Raw genomic sequence first — 20,051 nt, 5'->3', positions numbered from 1 at the left:
TTGTTGTTAGAAGGACAGACTTCTGGTAATTATACTCCTATATACAACGAAAACAACAAATCTGATTGGCAGCATTCTATTGTATTATAGTTCATTTAATTTATATTCTTACACCTTAAAACCCGGTTCATATCAAAAGTAGGGGGAATGTGGTAATTTAAAGAGATATATTTTAGCAAAGTGTTATTATAGATTGCAAAAATCTTCGGGTTTTCACACCTTACAGGAAAGAAAATTGAAGAAACAGAAGATACAACAAAGATGACTTTGAGGTTTCCGAACATAAAAACAATTATGCTATCCACGAGAATTTATGCACTACTTTTTCTGAAAAGTCAACCGTGTACCTTCTTACAATTTGTTTTCTGAATTAAGTTTAAAAATAAATAAAACATACACTTTTGTATTCGTGTAGTCCATATATTATATGTTATAATGGTGTGTTTTAAGACAAGACTTACGCCCTATATTAAAAGAGCATAGGCGTTGGCGTAGTACATATATTTTTTTAATTGTATTATCTGTAACAAGTGTAATCATTATGGTGTAATTTTAGATTCAATCTCCACTGTTTTCGACTTATGAGTTTTAATATCCCTTTGGTATCCTTCGCTTCTCTTTTACTAAACACCTCATATGGAATGAATGTATTATGCATAAGTTGAATCGTAATATACATTAACTTTAATTTATATCCGACATTGTGATGCATACTCTGTTTATTTCTTTTTCAGTTCATAAATCATTCTCTTGACATATTGATACTATATTATATTGCATCATGCAATGCAGTCTTAATGTAATAATCTTTCTTGCAAAATGGCAGATCTTAACTAAGTTTAGCCATCGATATCAAAGTGTGATTACGAAACAGTGTTTATTTTATTAACATGTTATCAATAATAAGTTCAGTTCAAGCGTTGCTTGCGAGCGTGTTTTCGTACGTCTGATAGAGATTGCATTTTGTAATGTGGGAGAGTTCAGATTTAAAAAAAATATTTTATAAAACATCGCCATGTAGCATTTTTTGTCATTACCATAAAAGATTTAATACTGATATAATATAGCTATAATATTCGTTCCGAAGTAACATTGATACTGACTAAACGGAAGAAAAATCAACCGACAAACAAGTCAAGAGAAAAAAACAGCATACGAAAGTGAGCACATACAGAATAACTATCGCTTTTTGTAATGAGAAATCCCTTCTTTTGATTAATGATTTGAATCCTTCAAGTTTTATTAAATCACAAAAATGTAATCAACAAATAAAAACAGCAAGCAACTAATTATTCCCACGAGAATCAACATTTCAAATCATTAATGTTTCAGCGATACGTCGTCTATGTGTCACAATTAGGAATATTTTCTTAATAATTTCTATATTGTTAACCCACAATTTGTTATTTACTTCCATAAATTCAATTTCACATGTCACTCTACGTTTCTTTTTTCATCTTTCATTTTATTTGAGGCATAGTAAAGTAAATCAAATATTAGTCAATATAACAAACGAACAAAAAAAATTAAAAAAAATGCAACAACAAATTGAATAATTTTGCTTGAATACATTTGTAAATAGTTAAAACATATTAAGATAGCTTAGTAATTTTAACATGCACTGGTGTCATTGTCATTTAATTGTGGCAAAATTCATTGTTTTAATAATTCATTATGCATATGCATTGTGACCAACAACCAAAACCCTCGAATACACAATGTATGATAAACGGACTTAAAAGTACACAACCGGATTCATACAAGCCGTGTATGATTGACTAGTTGAATCGTTCCTAATAAAATGGATAAAATAATGACTGCGTATGCTGTAAAATACATGTGTTTGAGGCTAAACTATAAACTTCCATCTGTTTTAACGATTTGAAAACACTATAAGTATCTAAATTAATATTGATATGATTTCTCGCATCTAAAGCTCTGATTTCGTGTCCGGCTTTGATTACGTTTTTTGTCTTTTTTGGTTTATTTATAAACTCTTCATTTTTAATAAGTTTTGAATTTTCAAATATTGTTGCCTCCATCATAACTGAAGAGACATTTATTGTCGAAATGCGCATCTGGTGCAGAAAAATAGGTACCGTAAATGTTATTGAGCATTACAAGGGAAGTTGTCAATAGTTGGACGGGCACTGCTGCCTCTTCTGTAGTGGCTGAGTTCACCCCTGTATTAGTTGGATTCGTGGTGCAAAATTTAAAGTTTTATGCGTAGTGCTATGTGGGCTGTTTGTTGGTCCTAATGCTTTCCCTTTTTTTTTTAATGATGTTATAAATCGGCTTATGGTTTTGGAATGACCCGTTGATATATTCTACCGCTTTTCATTTTAATGCACTCGTTTTGGATATATATATTCGAGTAATTGAATCTGTCCAAGATTAAAAGATTAAATTTCACAATAGAAAACAGTTAGGATAATCGAATTTTACTTCCCATGCCTTTAGATAAGATGATATGGCAAGTATAACGAACGATCGAAAATTAAGATTTATTTCTTTGTCCTGTAAATGACAGAAGTAATTCTGTTTGTTAAGATATATTTTGTGTTCCTCGCTGAAAAATCTAGTCTGTTAGAGTGAATGCTTTCCTAAATCAAGTTACATTTTTTTTCTCTGGTGACAATTATAAAATTTACTGAACACAAGCTTCTTATTAACTGGTAACAAAAAAAGAAAATCACATGACCTACGTGTTATAAATTACATTTATAATAAATTAATCTGAATGTTTTATGGTATATGTGTATAGTTCACGAACACGACTTTAAATATCGACTTGTTTGAAATGTTTGACATTTGTTTTTTCGGGGCCTTTTATAGCTTACTATGCGGGATGGGTTTAGCTCTTTGTTGTAGGCCGTACGTACTGTGACCTATAGTGGTTTTAAATTCTACGTCATTTGGTCTCGGGTAGAAGGTTGTCTCATTGGCAATCATACTACATCTTCTTAATTTAATATTGACGACTTTGAGCATAATACTGTACAACTAAAATGAACGAATTTGACCGATAGCTGAAAAATACATGTTTTTGAGGCTAAATTATAAACGTCTCACGGTTAGCGATTAGATATACAATATAAAATTATGTACATTGCCTCCAGAGAGAAAAACGCTAACCCTCCTCTTCCCCCACAAAAGATAAACGTATATTCGTTTTGATTGCAAATATTTGGAATTCATATTGATGGTTTTTACCTATGTCTCTAGTGTAAAGATATTATTCGTTTTGAACTAGAAATACTTGTAGCAAAATCAAAGTTAGAAAATAAATAATGTTTTTAGCAAAACCCCATAAATGCATAACATAACTAAATTTGTATTTTTTTCAAGTGGGATGTATAAAGACACACCCACGTTCGTTTAGATCTATAAAGAGGTTAAACTCCTATTTATCCTACTGTCTGTCGATACATTTATTTTTGGCATTGCACTAGTCATGTCTTCTTTGACTGTCTATAACGTTAAAATTCTAAATCCCTGGGATGTGTTTTAGTTGATTTTAGTCTCTGATGCATGATTTTTTATTATTAATTGTTTTGGCTTTTAACTAGCTGTCAGTAACTGCGAGTACTCTCAAATCGTACTTTCTTGTTTATTTGACCTGTTGATACTAATTGTATTGCTTTTTTGTTATTTAATGTTATTCAGGGCTATATCTGGTCTATATACCAGCTTTGATAAGTGTTTGGTATAACTATAAATTTTCACTTCGTACTATGAACATCAAAATTATTTATTTTGTAAAAATATTTCCTTTCTCTATTGGTACTGTACACGTATACCTAACAACAAAATTATTTTCATTTACCTGTGTTTAAAGTTATTGCAAATGTCTGATATTTTTGTTCGAGCATATTGTTTTTCTTTAATTGTTTAACATTTCTTACCGATATAACATGTTACTTTTATTATTCTTCCCTTAGTTTATTTATTTTGTATTTACATTGTGTCATAGGTCAAATTTATTTGTTCAGTGTATGTTCTATGGTGTTAATATGTCCTTTGATTGAGTTAAGCTATTTCAGTTGATATTTTATAGTGTGTCTTTCTATGTTGTGATGTTACACTATTGTTTCAGAAAAAGGTTGAAGGTTTGGTACCATTAAAACGTTTAAACCCGCTGCATTTGTTTGCACCTGTCCTAAGTCAGGAATCTGATGTTCAGTAGTTGTCGTTTATTGATGTTGTTCATAAGTGTTTCTCGTTTCTCGTTTTTTATATAGATTAGACCGTTGGTTTTCCCGTTTGAATGGTTTTACACTAGTAATGTTTTGGGGCCCTTTATAGCTTACTGTTAGGTGTGAGCCAAAGCTTCGTGTTGAAGACCGTACTGTGACCTATAATGGTTTACTTTTATAAATTTTGACTTGGATGGAGAGTTGTCTCATTGGCACTCATACCACATCTTCTCATATCTATATACATGTAAAGATTTAAAAAAAAAACATACACATATTTGTATGCAATTCTTTCATGTTAATGTTATGCAAGTTAGAGTCTTTTGTTGTCTCAAGTTATTTCACTTCCTTCCTTTGAAATGTCAGATTTCGTTTGTGAAATGTTGAATTAACATGCATTCCACGAAATATTTGATCGTGCGTGGTTTCGTTACGACTATCTTAATTATTGCGTGTTTACTGTTCAATCTTGTATTTGCCTTCATTATATGCTTTGGTTCTTTTCAGTCTCATGCTCTTGCATAATATTTGAATAGCACATTAAACAGAAGAAGTATTACATCAGTTTGCTGTGTTCTAAAAACAGAAAGGCATTTTGGCATTTCCAAATAAATTATTTATTTTTTATGGTAGATATATTTTTATATATTTGTATATATAATGATAACAGGGATCGTTGGTACTTTGTTTATACAACATATATGACAGTGATATTCACAATAAAAGAATGATTACTGATCATAGTATGAAGGGCACTCAAACTGGTTAAAAATAGCAATCAAATAGACTATTTTCATATTACCGACTTTTGACTCCGGATTATATAATTTTTCCACAGGTTACCTTTTCTGTGGTTAGACATCCTGGTACTCGGTCAAGTAAGAGCAACCAAAAGAAGAAAAATCAAACACATAATCTGTGCAATTTGAGAGGAAAGTTTTCTGTTTTCTGATGATTTTATCGTGTTAACAAAATGTAAAGCAGTTAATTTTCCCCATTAATTGTATCGATTAAAAGCTTGATTTTACTTTTTTTACTTTGCTCTTACTTGACCGAGTGAGTACCAGGATGTCTTACCACAGAGTAGGTAACCTGTCGAAAAAATATAAACTCCGAAGTCAAAAGTCGGTAATATGAAAAAGGTCTATTGCCCGTGGAATAGGGCATATTCGTTTTTGCTTAAAGATGTTCACTGTATGAAACTAAAAGCAAAATACAACAACGGTTGGTCGATTAGGACCAACTATTTAAGGAATATTTGTACTTCTCATTTCACCAGGTTTATACATTTAATTAAGAAACTATTGTGACGAAGATACACATAGAACTTTTTAGTAATTATCTGAAGTAATCTAAAATCGAACAATTATTTCAATTTGATACATTTTGGACAATTTTTTTAAAAATATACAGTATACATGTTCTTTTCAATTCTGAAAGATCATCAAAGTAGAGAACGCATTACGCAATATCAGTTTGTAAAGTTATAAGTTCAATATAATAAAATAGTTGACTGCCTATAAATGCCAGCGACAAATGTCACTTGAATATTTGATATCAAACCGTTGATCATAATAGAAGATACACCAGTATAGAAACAAAATTGGGAATAATCTAGTAGTATGGCATTATTGGTATTTAAAAAAAAGTAATTATACGAAAGTATGATCTACAATATACTAGAAAAAAGACGCTAAAATATACACGTTTTTGAGACAGATGTAAAAACGAAAAATATGCAGAATAAATAAACCAGACTTTGTATTGTTGAATATGATTAATTCGCATGTTTTAGCAAAACACTTTTTATCTTTTTATTATGTCTCATGTTAAATGCTAAAAAGCATCCACACTCTAAATTTATCACAGAAATATACTTGTATGTCCTCATACAGAATTAGACGTACCGTTGAAAGTAAACGACGTTTTTCTCACATTGACGTAATACTTTCATAAGCCTGGAAACGTCATGGCAGGTCACATATATGCACTTGCTTAATGCTTTTTATATTCCCACTTTGTTCAGGAAATTGATAAAAGTAAGGATTACGGTAATGAAAATTTAAGATAAGTAACAAGTACCGTATACGTTTGTGTACCTCTAAAATACTACATAATGTTAGAAGAACGGTACTACATGTACATTACTTTGGTGCATTTTAATAAATCCATGTTAAAGCATCAAAATAGTGAACATGCAATTTTAAATAGCTTTGTAGTATTGCCGTATATTTTCCTGAGTGATAGCAAAAAGTTGAAATAAATACCAAAAATCTGCGACATGATATTTAACTGTTCGAAAAAGACGTGTCAAATGCACTGAAATACAAATGTAGGTAGCATGACTTTGCTTTATATGTAGATCAGTCTAACTTTCTAGTGGGTCTTAAACACACCAAATGACCTTGTGTATGAAAGTCAAGAGACAAGACTAACATAAACAAGGTGGAGTCAGTCACCTCACTCTTCTGAATAAAGAATAACGTTCCTTGACATTTCACAGGCTGTAATTTTGGTCTCCATTTTCATAACAAAAAATCTTTTGAAATTGTTTCATTTGATTATTTCTGATGTGTATCCTCAATATTATTTATTCACATACGATGTAACAAATAAAGATCTAACAGTACAATCAGAATGTATGTTCTGTAATATATCTTCAAGGGCGCAGGACATTTTAGCGAAACATGTTAAACATCTAGCAACATTCAGGAAAAGACACTATAACCATTGTATAAGCGCCGTATTGTTCCGTTCATCTGTATTTCCGACAGCCCATTATAGCGAAAACTTACTTGATTGAATAGAACTCCCCCATACTAAACCATGAACTGTAATCTAATATGCTGGCTTTATGTTTCAGTTGTATTCAGGTGGTACCAAACTCTTGACTAAAATTAATTTGGCTTGTTTAATTTTCATAAAATTTTGACAAAATACTTACTTTGAACCTTTGACAAATAAAAATTTCAAAAAACTTGAACCACACACTTTATCGGAAAAGTTCATTGGATATATAGCAGTTTGACAAACACTAATTTTGATTATTGAGAAGCTTAATATTTCCTTAACAATAGAACGTGATTGAAACGTTCAGCTGATTTTTACAGAGTTATCTCCCTGTAGTATTTATGTACCACCTTAATATACAATTTGGTTAATAATGGAAATAACCGTTGTGGAAACAAACAGAGGAATTGAAAGTGGTGTAGATGTGATGGCTTACGTCACCCGGCAGTTTACATTTACGGATACTATCATCAAATTACAAACAATATAATATATCAAAATGAGAAGTATCGATGAATTTGCACTTTAAGCTAGACAAGATAAAGAGAAAGAAAGTTCCTGTCACAATTTGAGGAAGATGATTGTACATCTAGAGCCTATTACATAAAATTACTAGGACATAAATTGACACTCAAACCTATGACGTATCATGTTAGACTGTATGAGAGCTGTATTTTGATGGAAATGATATTTTTTAAATTGTACTGTCTTGATCATGCTATACTTATCATTGTACTATGCTATAAATAAATTTCTGTCGCTAAAATGAGTAAAAAATCTGGCTCTAAAATGGGCTATACTTTGGCTCTAAAACGTCCGATTGTTTTCGCTAAAATGTCCTATCAAGGCGCTAAAATATCTTCCATCGATCTTCAAACGGATATCGGTTATGCTTCATATTCGTTGTCATCCCTCTTTTGCAATAAGAATTCAGTAAAATAAAATTCAGTCATAATTCCTGCTTCCATTTACTTTTAAGTTCACATTATAATTTGAAAAAATCTTCAATAGTTTGAAAATGTCGATATACAATTCCTTTACTAGCACATATTTTTAGTCAACTGTTTTAAGTTATATAATTTTATCAACATCAACTTTAATATTGAAAGCCTTTCTATTTGCAGCAACGAGTTTCCATTTTCTCTTTATTGCATTCATTAATGTATGTAAAAAAAGTTAAAGGATACCAGGTGACAGAGTTTGAAGGGGAAGGTCATAAAAAGAAGGATATTTACAAACTATGTTCTTGTACAAACTGCAGTTATATAAACGTAAAACTCATATTGTTATATTTTTTAGTATATGTACTACATGTAACTGTATGTACTACATGTAACTGTGTGTACTACATGTAACTGTATGTACTACATGTAACTGTGTGTTCTACATGTAACTGTGTGTACTACATGTAACTGTATGTACTACATGTAACTGTGTGTACTACATGTAACTGTGTGTACTACCTGTAACTGTATGTACTACATGTAACTGTGTGTACTACTTGTAACTATGTACTACATGTAACTGTGTGTACTACATGTAACGTGTGTACTACATGTAACTGTGTGTACTACATGTAACTGTGTGTACTACATGTAACTGTGTGTACTACATGTAACTGTTTCAAATATCATATTCTTCTTTCAGTATGTAGTCAGATGAATACTGGTGTTTTCCTATTTTTCGGAACTAAAAGTATTCATTCTTTGGAGATAATTGACCACTACACTAAACGATTCCACATGCCTTACATCTCACCAAGTTTATCCAGAGTGGCAGTAGCTACCTACGATAGTTTCCAAGTCAGTATGAAGCCACCGATTACACAAGCCATAATCGATTTGATAATAAACTTCGACTGGCAAGTTGTCCACTATCTATACGATTCAAATGAAGGTAATTAAAAAAAAATGTTATTTTCTTTCTTTTTTTCTCGATATTTATGTATGATACCTGTTGTCTTCTTTTGTTTGTTTGTTATGTTCATTTCTTTTTTGATGAAATCATACTTTCATAAAATATTTTGTACGATAAACATCATTTTGTTTTGTATATTGCTTTTTTCTTGCTAAGTGCTATATACATTCCGGGATTGGGTGGATTTCGAAAGCGCACGACTCATTTACCAATTTGTCCCGAAGTTTATTTCAAATAAATGTTGTAGTAAGTTATATAAAAACCTCAATTATATCATTAGCATAGGCCCTTTGAAACTGTACATGGAATTCTAACTGCAGTTTTATACATGTTTCAAATGATAATTACACAAACTAGCGTATTCAATATGGTCATGTTTATAAATTTTTTGTGCAAAGATTCTTATAAATTGTTTCATACATGTACATGAATGCTTTTTAAGTCAACATTTTGGACAAACATTACATTTGTGTTTACCTCTCAGCATGGAATATATCGAGTCACTAACGACCCTCATACCAATGTACATGTTGAGTGTTTACTGTCGTGGTTGGTGTATCATATTTCTGAAGGAATACCCTTATGTTCCTAAATGTCTTCACACCTCAATTTTGTTTCATCTATTTGTATGCTTCCAATATATAAAAAGAAAAAGATGTGGTATGATTGCCAATGAGAAAACTCGCCACCAGAGACCAAATGACGTAGAAAGTTAACACGTTATAACTAAGTTAGGTATTTCGTAGGTTTTAAACTTTGTCGCGTTGCGGTAGAAAATTCTGCTTATGTCTCATATAATTCACATTGAATTCTATTCTAAAGCTGACGCATTTTTAACTAGATATTTTATTAACATTGATGACACTCAAAATAAAGACACCATCTGGGAATTCCTTTGTAAATTGTTTGACGTTGAGTGAAGACAAAATAAGGTTGCTTGATTTTACAATGCACGAGGTCTAGTAATGTTTCAGATATAACAAATACATTAAGCACCAAAAAGAGAGATTCATGGATATCATAGTATTTTCTAAAACAATCTATATCAAATTATGCCATAGTGCACACAATAAATATTTTCTGTGTTTACATATTTTTAAGCATGTTAAGGTAGCACAATACAAAGATTTTTTTTACTTCCAATCTCCAACCTTTAAAATGATGTTACTTTCTTATGACTGCATACAAATTAATAAAAGAGGTATATATAGATAGATAAAAGAATAATCTTTTAAATGAATGCAATATTTTTGTTATGCAATCATTATGTAATCAATTATTATGCAATTAATGGCAAAATCTTGGTCAGTTCACTTGAATGAATTTAGCTCTGACATCTCTAGAACTACACAAGAAATTTTAACGTTATCTTAATCAACACAGCAGGAGCTACAAAAGGGTGTCTCAAATTATCGCTATCGTATTCCATTCTCTCATAAATCTGTAATTAGTGTAAACATCCTTACCACATAAAAGTAGAGATTATTTGATTAGGTGTAAAATTTGATCTATACATTCTATCCAAAATCTGAGACACCCTTTTATAGATAATGGCTCTAGGAACAACATATTGTAAAATCAACCCTCTCGGGGTATCCATGAAGAAGCTAATTTCAATTGAAAGTCGAAATTTCTTGTAAAATTTTGTAGACACAGTTAAAATTATAATTAATTACATAATTGTTGTATAATACTAACATTGCATTAATTTGAAAGAGTAATCTGTTAGCTATCCATAAATACCACTTTTATAAATTTTCAAGCATTATAAAGAAAGTTACAGCATTTTAAAACTGGGGAGTTGGAGATATAAAATCTTTGTATTGTGCTACCTTAAATCAAACTTTTGTGAATAGAAAAATTCAAATTCATAGAAGTAATATGTTTGTCATATGAATTAGATGATTTTAATGATTGTATAAAAATATGAATTGTATAATATTATATGAATTGTATAATAATATGAAGTTGTTACGGGTTATATATGATATATATGTTTGAAAAATATTTACCGTGACCAGAATAAAAATTTGCTCGAAAAGACTTAATCCAAAAAAAAAATGGTTATATGCGAGCTTTATTTCTTACAAGATCTAAGCCATTGTTGATGAATTGGATCAGAATTTGTAAAAAAATATTTGGCGAATGAGTCATTAAGCAATCAGGCAATTGCTTTTAAATGTTATTTTATATTTCCGTTACCCTGTGACGACATTTTAGTACGAATCGTTTATATAAAAAAAACTTATTCAGCTCTAAATGATTGGCTATTCTATGTAGCATTGCTAGACAATTGCACTCTAAAGGTTCATTTTCCGCCTGTTTACAGACATTCAGACGTGACATCTACAAAATACCTCCGATCATGCTTTTAGCATTGATCGATATTAAGAATAAGACTTTACGCGGAATGTTTTATGGACCGGAGTATTGTTGTAATTTTTTAATAAAAGAAAATGTTGGGTATTCGTCAATGGCAGCAACTGAACAATAAAATAATCAAAGATATCTTAAGGTCAGCTTATAGTCTTTAACAATATAAATATATCAAACTCTGGATTGCTTGAAATGTTGTGAGTAAATCAAATAAAACTGTCAATTTCTGCCAGCAATACCAAATTCCCAAAATAAAACAAAAAACTTTAAGATAGGACATAAGACAACCGATGGTGATGTTCAAGACTTTGTACATTGTCAGGTTCATGACTAATGGCGACAGGGTTAAACTAGTTTATTGGGATCAATAATAAATATCAACACTTACTTTGGCTTTTTGTCATCTTTTGATTAGTTGATCGTTATGTTGTCTACCCTTTTATGACATCGACCGCCTCTCCAGTATCGCGATAGCGTGCACGCCTCGAGTACGGGATGTTCTGTATCATACCGGTCAAATCAGATATTTGAAAATTAGTCTCTGCTGCTTCTCCGCTAAACACGCGATATTTATGAGTAAGATTAAAAACTAGTCAAGTCCTTTTATTTTTCTAGTCATTTTGCATTTGGTTGTTGTGGCTCTTCCATTAAAACCGTTGGTCTCGATGTAGAGTGCTTAAAGATGAATGTTTTTAGGTAGAGTGATATGTCTTCCTGTGGAATTTTACCTGGTGAAATACCACGTTAAAATCCGTCTAAGCGTTTCGGTCTAGTATAAAGCAAGGTTCATATTCATATCACATTAACATGTTCTCGTGAAGTTATGTATGTAATATTGTTCACTGAACGTTAAACACCAATTCACGACTGTCGTCATCATCGCCTTCGAATTACACGTTTTGATTGCGTCATCTTATTACTATTGCCTTTAACTTTATGCAAATGCAAGATTTATGATATAATCACTATAATTTCCGCATTCTTTAAACGTATAATTTTACAATTTAAATTAATCTTTTTTAACGCCGTGTTTACACATTTGGTTTTCGTAAAAGCAGTATTATTCTATTCCGCTTTTTTAAGGGGGTGGGTACACTGCTTTAAGATAGAAATACTTCCTTTGTTTATTTATTTCAACCCCAAAGGTTAAGAAGGGTATAGAAATATGGTTATCCCTATACTCTTGTCACGTCCAGCCTGGATAGGGACGTTAATTTCCTATGCCTCATGTAGGATGAGTGCCACGCTCTCTGCATGTTAAAAACTTGCAAAAACTCACTGATTGGTTCATTATAAGTGGCCTGTTGCAAGGAACAAATTCTGCCTTATACAAAATACCTTCACTTCCCAGTGCCGATCCAAATTGCACGCACTTTATCTTTGTCGACTTACCTTGCATAATTTAGCTTTTGAATCAATTATTCTCGTCCTGAATATGCATACAATGTTTGCCCCTTGACGTTAATCCAGGAACAATCAATACAAAAAAATCAATACCATATTCCCTTGTCTTATGCAATTATACCCTTACGACAAGGTTTGGAATATAATTACGCTGCAACATGTATGTGAATAAATCATATATAGATACTAAGATTAAAATTTTGTACGCCCGCGCGTTTCGTGTACAAAAGACTCATCAGTGACGCTCGAATAAAAAAGTAAAAAAAAAAGAAGAAAAAAAAAAAACAAATAAGGTACGAAGTTGAAGAGCATTGAAGACACATTGATCGACATTAATTAAAAAACGTTTTAAAATTTTCAAAAATAGCTTGTAGTCAGGATTCTGATGTTCACTATTGTTTCAGAAAAAGGGTGAAGGTTTGGTACCATTAAAACGTTTAAACCCGCTGCATTTGTTTGCACATGTCCTAAGTCAGGAATCTGATGTTCAGTAGTTGTCGTTTGTTGATGTGGTTCGTTTCTCATTTTTTATATAGATTAGACCGTTGGTTTTCCCGTTTGAATGGTTTTACACTAGTAATTTTTGGGGCCCTTTATAGCTTGCTGTTCGGTGTGAGCCAAGGCTCCGTGTTGAAGACCGTACTTTGACCTATATTGGTTTACTTTTATAAATTTTGACTTGGATGGAGAGTTGTCTCATTGGCACTCATACCACATCTTCTTATATCTATGAAGAAAAAAATATGTCGTTAAAGTGGTTTATTTTATAGAAAGGCAATAAATAACAATTGTATGTGTAAATGATATTCCTCGTGTGGCATTTCCAGTGAGATCCTTTCTTTATTATATTCGTCAGATTGTAAGAAAAATAAGACGGATCCAAAAGGTCATGTTCATTTTATGCAAGCTAATTAATGACGAAATTATAGCAATTATAGTACGATCCAAACAAGAAGAATTTCATAAACAATACCCACAAATGATTATTTAGTTAACAGCAGTAAACGGTAGATTTAGAAAAAAAAAACAATTTCATAATCTGGCAATTAAATAGTAACCTAGAAAAAGGAAAATTACTGTCATCTGTACTTTTCTGTGCTTTGAAATTGTATTACAAAATAAGATAATTTTCATGCAAAAATATATCTGATTTCTATTCTTTCAGAACCATTATATATCAGCATTTGAGATTTATTACTTGTATTATATTTGTTTTGCTATTTGTGGATCCCAATTGTTCTAATAGTGTGACTAGAGATATTATCTATTCTTGGATCAAAGCATTCATTTTAGATAACCCGTTATGGTATCAATTGTTTTCGGATTGTGTGTTTACTTAATCATACTAGGTAGTATACCATATTTTTATCCTTCCATTAAGATCATAGCAATGACAAACATTATTAATTATCAATCATAAAATGAAGTAATCTCTTTTTATCACCGTCTTATTTTGGTTAATTGGGCTTTGTGACATTCATATGGAAAAAAATAAAGAAAAAATACAGTATTTGCTGCTGACATAATGGTTTTCACAGATTAAAATCTGAAATTATTCACCGGAACAGACAATATCAAAAAGTTTAGCTGAAACTCACACAATTTAATCCCATAAGATTCCCGCGAGGCCTTGAATCTATAACGCAACGTGCTTCCAACTATACAAAACTTCAAGATTGACGTCTGAAAATGTCAAAAACGATCTATCTTCATCTAAAACACTGTTACGAAAGAATGGATAAGCTAACAAAACCCGTCGCTCAATATAAATTTTATTTACATACATAGTTGCATTCAGAGACTCCCCTGAGGTTGAAATATTTCTGCCTTAATTTGATTTGTACCAAATAATTTAACGTGCATTGTAATGTGACTGGATGTATTGACTTGGACGTTTATTCTGTAGACTATACGTTATGAAATTTTATAAAACATACAAATATAAATCATTGGTAAATGTAGGTTTGATGATTCAATGTAAGGAAGTGGAGGCGAGATGTTAGAGGGTTAAATAAACGACACACGCGAAGGTAACTTTCTAAGAAAAATATGTTTTTTAGTAACTAATCCAAATTTTACGAAACGGATTGCATAAGCTGAAAACTATTTTGCACTTAAAACTGTAAACTTTAAGATAACTACGCCAATCAATTGAAATGAGATTTAAGCAATTTCCGAAAGCAATAATTATTTTTATATATATAATTTTTTAACTAAATTATTAGAACAGGTTTTCTTGAAATCGCAATTTCAATAAACAAAGAGTGCATTTTGTTTATACATTTGTGGTTGTTTCTTACAAATTTACAATTTGATATATTATATCTTTTGAATTGTATATATTATATCGTTTACAGACATGCAGATGTAGTTCAATGAATGAGAAAAGCATCTTACATTTAACAAGAATCCCAAAAACTACCCATTTATAAACACTTCGCGTTGAGCACTTTTGATTATTTAAAATGTATTATAATAATTATGTTAATGTTTAAAGTCCAATGACATGTAAGTAATTTCTCCTTCAAACGTCCTCAGCAACTGACAAGGGACTCATCTATTCCAGATTTGTTACAATCATTTCAAGAGAAAATCTTGTTTATTAGATGCAACAGAACACGAAAAGGATAATTTACTGCATTTTAGAATGCACCAAAAACAATACTGCTAATCATTCTTTAAATTTTAGAATTTCTGTGCTGAACGACTTTTTTCACCATGAATAACCTTGGATATCATTTGACGTGAAGCCTTAAATACTTTTAAATCTAGTAGAATATAAAATTATTGCAATATAATTTCAAGATATTTTCATCAACAGTTTAACTAAACCTTATTGATTTTGTATCTTTTATCCAAGTAAACCATTTGCAGTCATTGGACACCATATGGTAGATATCACAAACGACCGAATAAACTGCGACAAATTCTTAAGATATCAGAGATTGAATCACGACCCGATACAATAACCTTTTTACAGGAGTATTAGCTTAAATAATGATAGATCGGCTTTTAATCCTGCAGAGCAATTGTACAAGCTTGAATAACTTTCTTATTTGTCTGCTTTCCGTGAAGTATTGTAATTCCAGAAAACATTTAAGTGGTGTTAACGCTTGACTACATTTATCTTCTGTAGTTAATTACATTTTGTCAGCATTTCAATTATAACTGTACAAGACAGGAAAAAACGGAAAAATAAAAGATTCGTGTATGTACATAATCCATATGAAAATCATGTAATGCTGTTAACAGTTAGTCACAAATCATTCTCCACATTAAGATCGTTTGGAAAGATGTTTTCAAAGACATGGCGCGTTTATCTATTCAGTATATATTGATTGATTGTTGTTGTTTTAACGCCACTTTTAAGCGCCACATTTGGGCTATTTCATGGCGGCCAGTTTTTATTGGTGGAGGAAGCCGGAGTGCCCGGAGAAAACCACCGACCTTCGATAGGAAACTGACAGTCGAGTGCACCCGCACGAGCGGGGTTCGAACTCACAACCTCAGTGTTGACTGGCTAGTGATTACAGTAGTAGAACTACTTAGACCACTTGGCCACCGAGGCCCCCAGTATATATAGAACTTAATGTTCATGATATATCCCTATGAAAGACTATGGAGAATTAACTGAAAAAGAAATAATTGCAATAGCCTTTACTGAATATACGATCGTTTGGAAAGATGTTTCTTTATGTGAAGGTATATGGCTCGTTTATCTTGTCCGTATGTATTGAAGTTTAGTGTATTGATATATATATCTATAAAAATATTATGTAGAAGGAGAAAAATGCAAAGAAATAGCCGCAGTATACCATACTGAATGTAAGATCGTTTGTCCATTTTCTTGATGTTTCGTTGTGTAGGGTAAAATCATTAAAGTATTTTCTGTGTAATTGTATCAGATGTTTTGGGAGCTTGCCATGCAATATCAAATTCCAAAAAAATAATAATAGTTCAGTTTCATTTAGAATCAATGGTTTGTTATGGAATCTAGTAAAAAAATATTTTTTTGTTTGTTTATAGGTCTGAAACGATTACAAGAAATATTTAGCACATTGCCAAGGCATACGGACGTCCGATTTACATACCGGAAGCTAGAGGATGTTTATCACGCACATGAAGATTTGCGCACATTAGATAGGATGAATACTGCAGATGATAAAAAGATAATACTTGATCTTTCGTCTTATGATGCATTTACATCAGTTTTAAAACAAGTAAGTATTACAGCCTCCTTTATTTGTTCACCATCTTGTATACAAAACTTGATCAAGATAAACTGAAAAAGAAAGTTGGACAACGCGCTTCAAATTCAAGGATTTACTTTGAGTGCATTTCTTTCTAACACAAACGATACACACGGCTAAGCGCGCACATGTTTTGATCATTTGTTTCTAACATACGTTTGCAAAGTTTATCTAAACTTTGACAAACTATGCAATCGCTAAAACTGCGTCTACAGTTTGTCGTTCATCGTTTGTTAGTACAAACGCTACATTTGTTTCGAACTTCAGCCTGATTAAACGATGTGTTTGTTTCAGCTTTTGTAATAAGTCTGTTTACCAACAACATCTGCATGCATTATTGAAAGTTCAAACAGGGTCAGTAAACACTGAGACGGCGTGCAAAAAGTTGACGGCAACTGTAAAATGCGCTTTTAAAAGTAGTTTTATACAACCGTGTTTAAAATATCTTTTAAATAGGAAGTTTTTTTATGATCAAATATTGAATGCTAGCCATTAAAATCCACATTACTAGTAAGGTTATCAAAATTAAATCTATAAAGTATGAAACGACCATAGAGAAAACGGCAAAAATAGGTGAAACTTGTAACATTGAATAAGCATAAAATAGAGTTTTTGACCTAAAATTTATACAAATTCAACATATTTTCCCGCATTTTCTTATAATAGAATTTTTCGGATTCGGACTATGACGTCAGACGAAATTCAATGCAACAAAATTCAGAAACGGCCATGGAAGATGAGTTTGGAATGTAGTTCGTTATGTGTAAGAAGTAGTAATTTGGAAGGATTAATATTCGAAAATGTAAGAATCGGTAAGAAAAAATATGTAATTGTTTTTTTTTAATTTCGAAATAACTTGATATTCCATATGTGCATAACAATAGGTTTAAAAAAATCTGCAAAATATGAATGGTTCGATAGTCCAGGCTGAACACCTGACAATTTTAAATGTCCAGCTATTATCTTACAATTTAAAGAAATTACGTTTTAACGCTATTTTCTTAATAGGGTCCACGACATAGTCGCTTATTATTTCCGTTAGACTGCTCTTAGCATATATTTATTTATATTTCCGGAATGTTTATTTGCTGCACTTTGTTGTTCGAAAAAAAAAAGAAATATGTTTAAAGTTTATGTTTAAAGTAATGTGATAAACTAAGTGTCCAGTGTTTTTGTTACGCGTTTGTTTTCTGAGGAAAAAATGTCGACGTCGTAAATGACTTTTAAAAGTATTTTGAAGACGTTACGTTTGTAGACTCAGCTATATGCACGCCGTCTGATTAAACAGAGTATTTGTTTCTACTTTTGTAGCGTTTAGCAAACGATAACAAACGGCACACAACGTTTACAAAATTTTGGTTAGAAAGAAATGCACCCTTTATATAACAGAGGCGAAATATATCAAAACGACACCAAACTCACTATCCGAACACACAAACTGACAATGCCATGGCAAAAAACGAATAATGACCAAAGGAGAACAATAATATACAAAAACACAAAATAGGCATGTAAACTTATGTTAAAGATATAGGAAAAATTAAAATTCAATTCAAAATATATTGTTCTTTACTACGTATATTACTTTTTACATCGCGATGACCTTGAGGTCATTCCGATGTATTGCTATCGCCTAGATTTCCATTATGTAAATTAGTTTTGGGTTTGTAACCGATCTATAAACATGATAAATATGCGCACATAAACGAGTGCAAAATAACATTCCTTGTTATTTGATATAAATACATCTCTTCAATGAATACTGATAAAAATATTTTTGTTTACAACATAAATTAATAATGTGAAAATGTTTTGTAGTTAGATATATATATATAAGTAAAAAATCATTGATAATATCAATGCACACGTACCGAAAAATTGTGTTAAAGCATGCGGAAGAATATCTCAAAGAACGTTTTGCGACAGGACCGGTAACTCTGTAATTGTTTTTGCGGGAAAATATGAATGCCTACTCGTATCCAATCTTAGAAAAAATCGAACTTTTACAGAAAAAGTGTCCACCATGCACTTGCATTGCACTATTATTAGAACAGTAGAATAGAATGATATACAAACGGATGCAAATCATATATATATGTAACTGTTATTTTAATATAATATATAACAACAAATCAGTGTATACTGATTTGTATCACTACAATATAAATAAATAGTTATTACGGTGAAGTTGAATTTCTTGTCATTTATTCATCATACTCGCACGCACTTGTCTAGAAAAAAATATATCTCTGTACATTAACCTCAGTTTCAGGTAAAGAGATATGTTGTTTTTTTTTTCTGAGACAAGTGCTTTTGACCATCCTCAAGAACTTGTGGTCATCCGATGTTCAGTACTTCAGTACTTTGATTGAATTTACAACCGATCGACCGTTTCGTCACACAATAGTGAACAACTGCAATATATTTACTATAAACATCTGTAAAACTTATGTTGTAAATCACTGTTTTCTTGTTTAACACTTCTGTCGTTTGCAAGCGTCTATTTCATAAGCCTAATATATAATGTTGCGTTGATGTCCACTTATTAGTGAGATGTACATCGAGATAAACAATCACTGTGTCGATACAACTGTTAGATAATTGTAAATCCACGGAGGTATCTGTCAAGAAGTGAACGTTCGACATTTACCATGATTTATGTCAAACCTTTAAATAAAAAGTCAGCTGAGAAATTTTGTACATTTTATACATAGAATCCCACTAGAATAGTTGACCTCGCACGGTTTTCGCTATTAGTTTATTTTCTGTCTGGACATATTGGTATTTATATGTTATATATTTGTTTGAGGATACGTTTGGTTTATAGATATGAGAGAGATAAGTGCAGGGTATCACATCAATGAGACAGTAATTTAGCGATACTACCAGTCAAAAGGTCACTATATATATAACATAAACTGTTCATGGGACATCTACATTGTGTCGATTTAGTGTTCTAATGAAATGGATTTAAGCAACAAAAACTCAAAATACGGCCTTCAACAATGAGCAAACCCCATACCGTATATTCAGTTCCAAAAGGCCACGACATGAGAAAATGAAAATAAAACAAATAAAACAAAAAACCAACAGCCTGATTTATGAACAAAACAATAAC

At 31.4% G+C, this 20,051-nt stretch overlaps 1 protein-coding gene across 1 annotated transcript in view; it reads left to right on the top strand.

Annotated features, from left to right (window-relative positions):
* LOC127715785 (glutamate receptor 2-like) overlaps positions 1 to 20,051 on the top strand; it is a 59,633-nt gene that overhangs the window by 14,564 nt on the left and 25,018 nt on the right. Inside the window, exons 4-5 of the mRNA XM_052221930.1 lie at positions 8,634 to 8,882; positions 16,710 to 16,903. Of these exons, the coding sequence (XP_052077890.1) occupies positions 8,634 to 8,882; positions 16,710 to 16,903 (443 nt within the window). The remainder of the gene's footprint in view (positions 1 to 8,633; positions 8,883 to 16,709; positions 16,904 to 20,051) is intronic.

This window comes from Mytilus californianus, unplaced genomic scaffold (assembly GCF_021869535.1).
Source record: "Mytilus californianus isolate M0D057914Y unplaced genomic scaffold, xbMytCali1.0.p SCAF_9, whole genome shotgun sequence".
Classification (NCBI taxonomy): Eukaryota; Metazoa; Mollusca; class Bivalvia; order Mytilida; family Mytilidae; genus Mytilus; species Mytilus californianus.
Note: the sequence above shows the minus strand (reverse complement) of the source record. Positions and strands in the feature narration are given on the sequence as shown.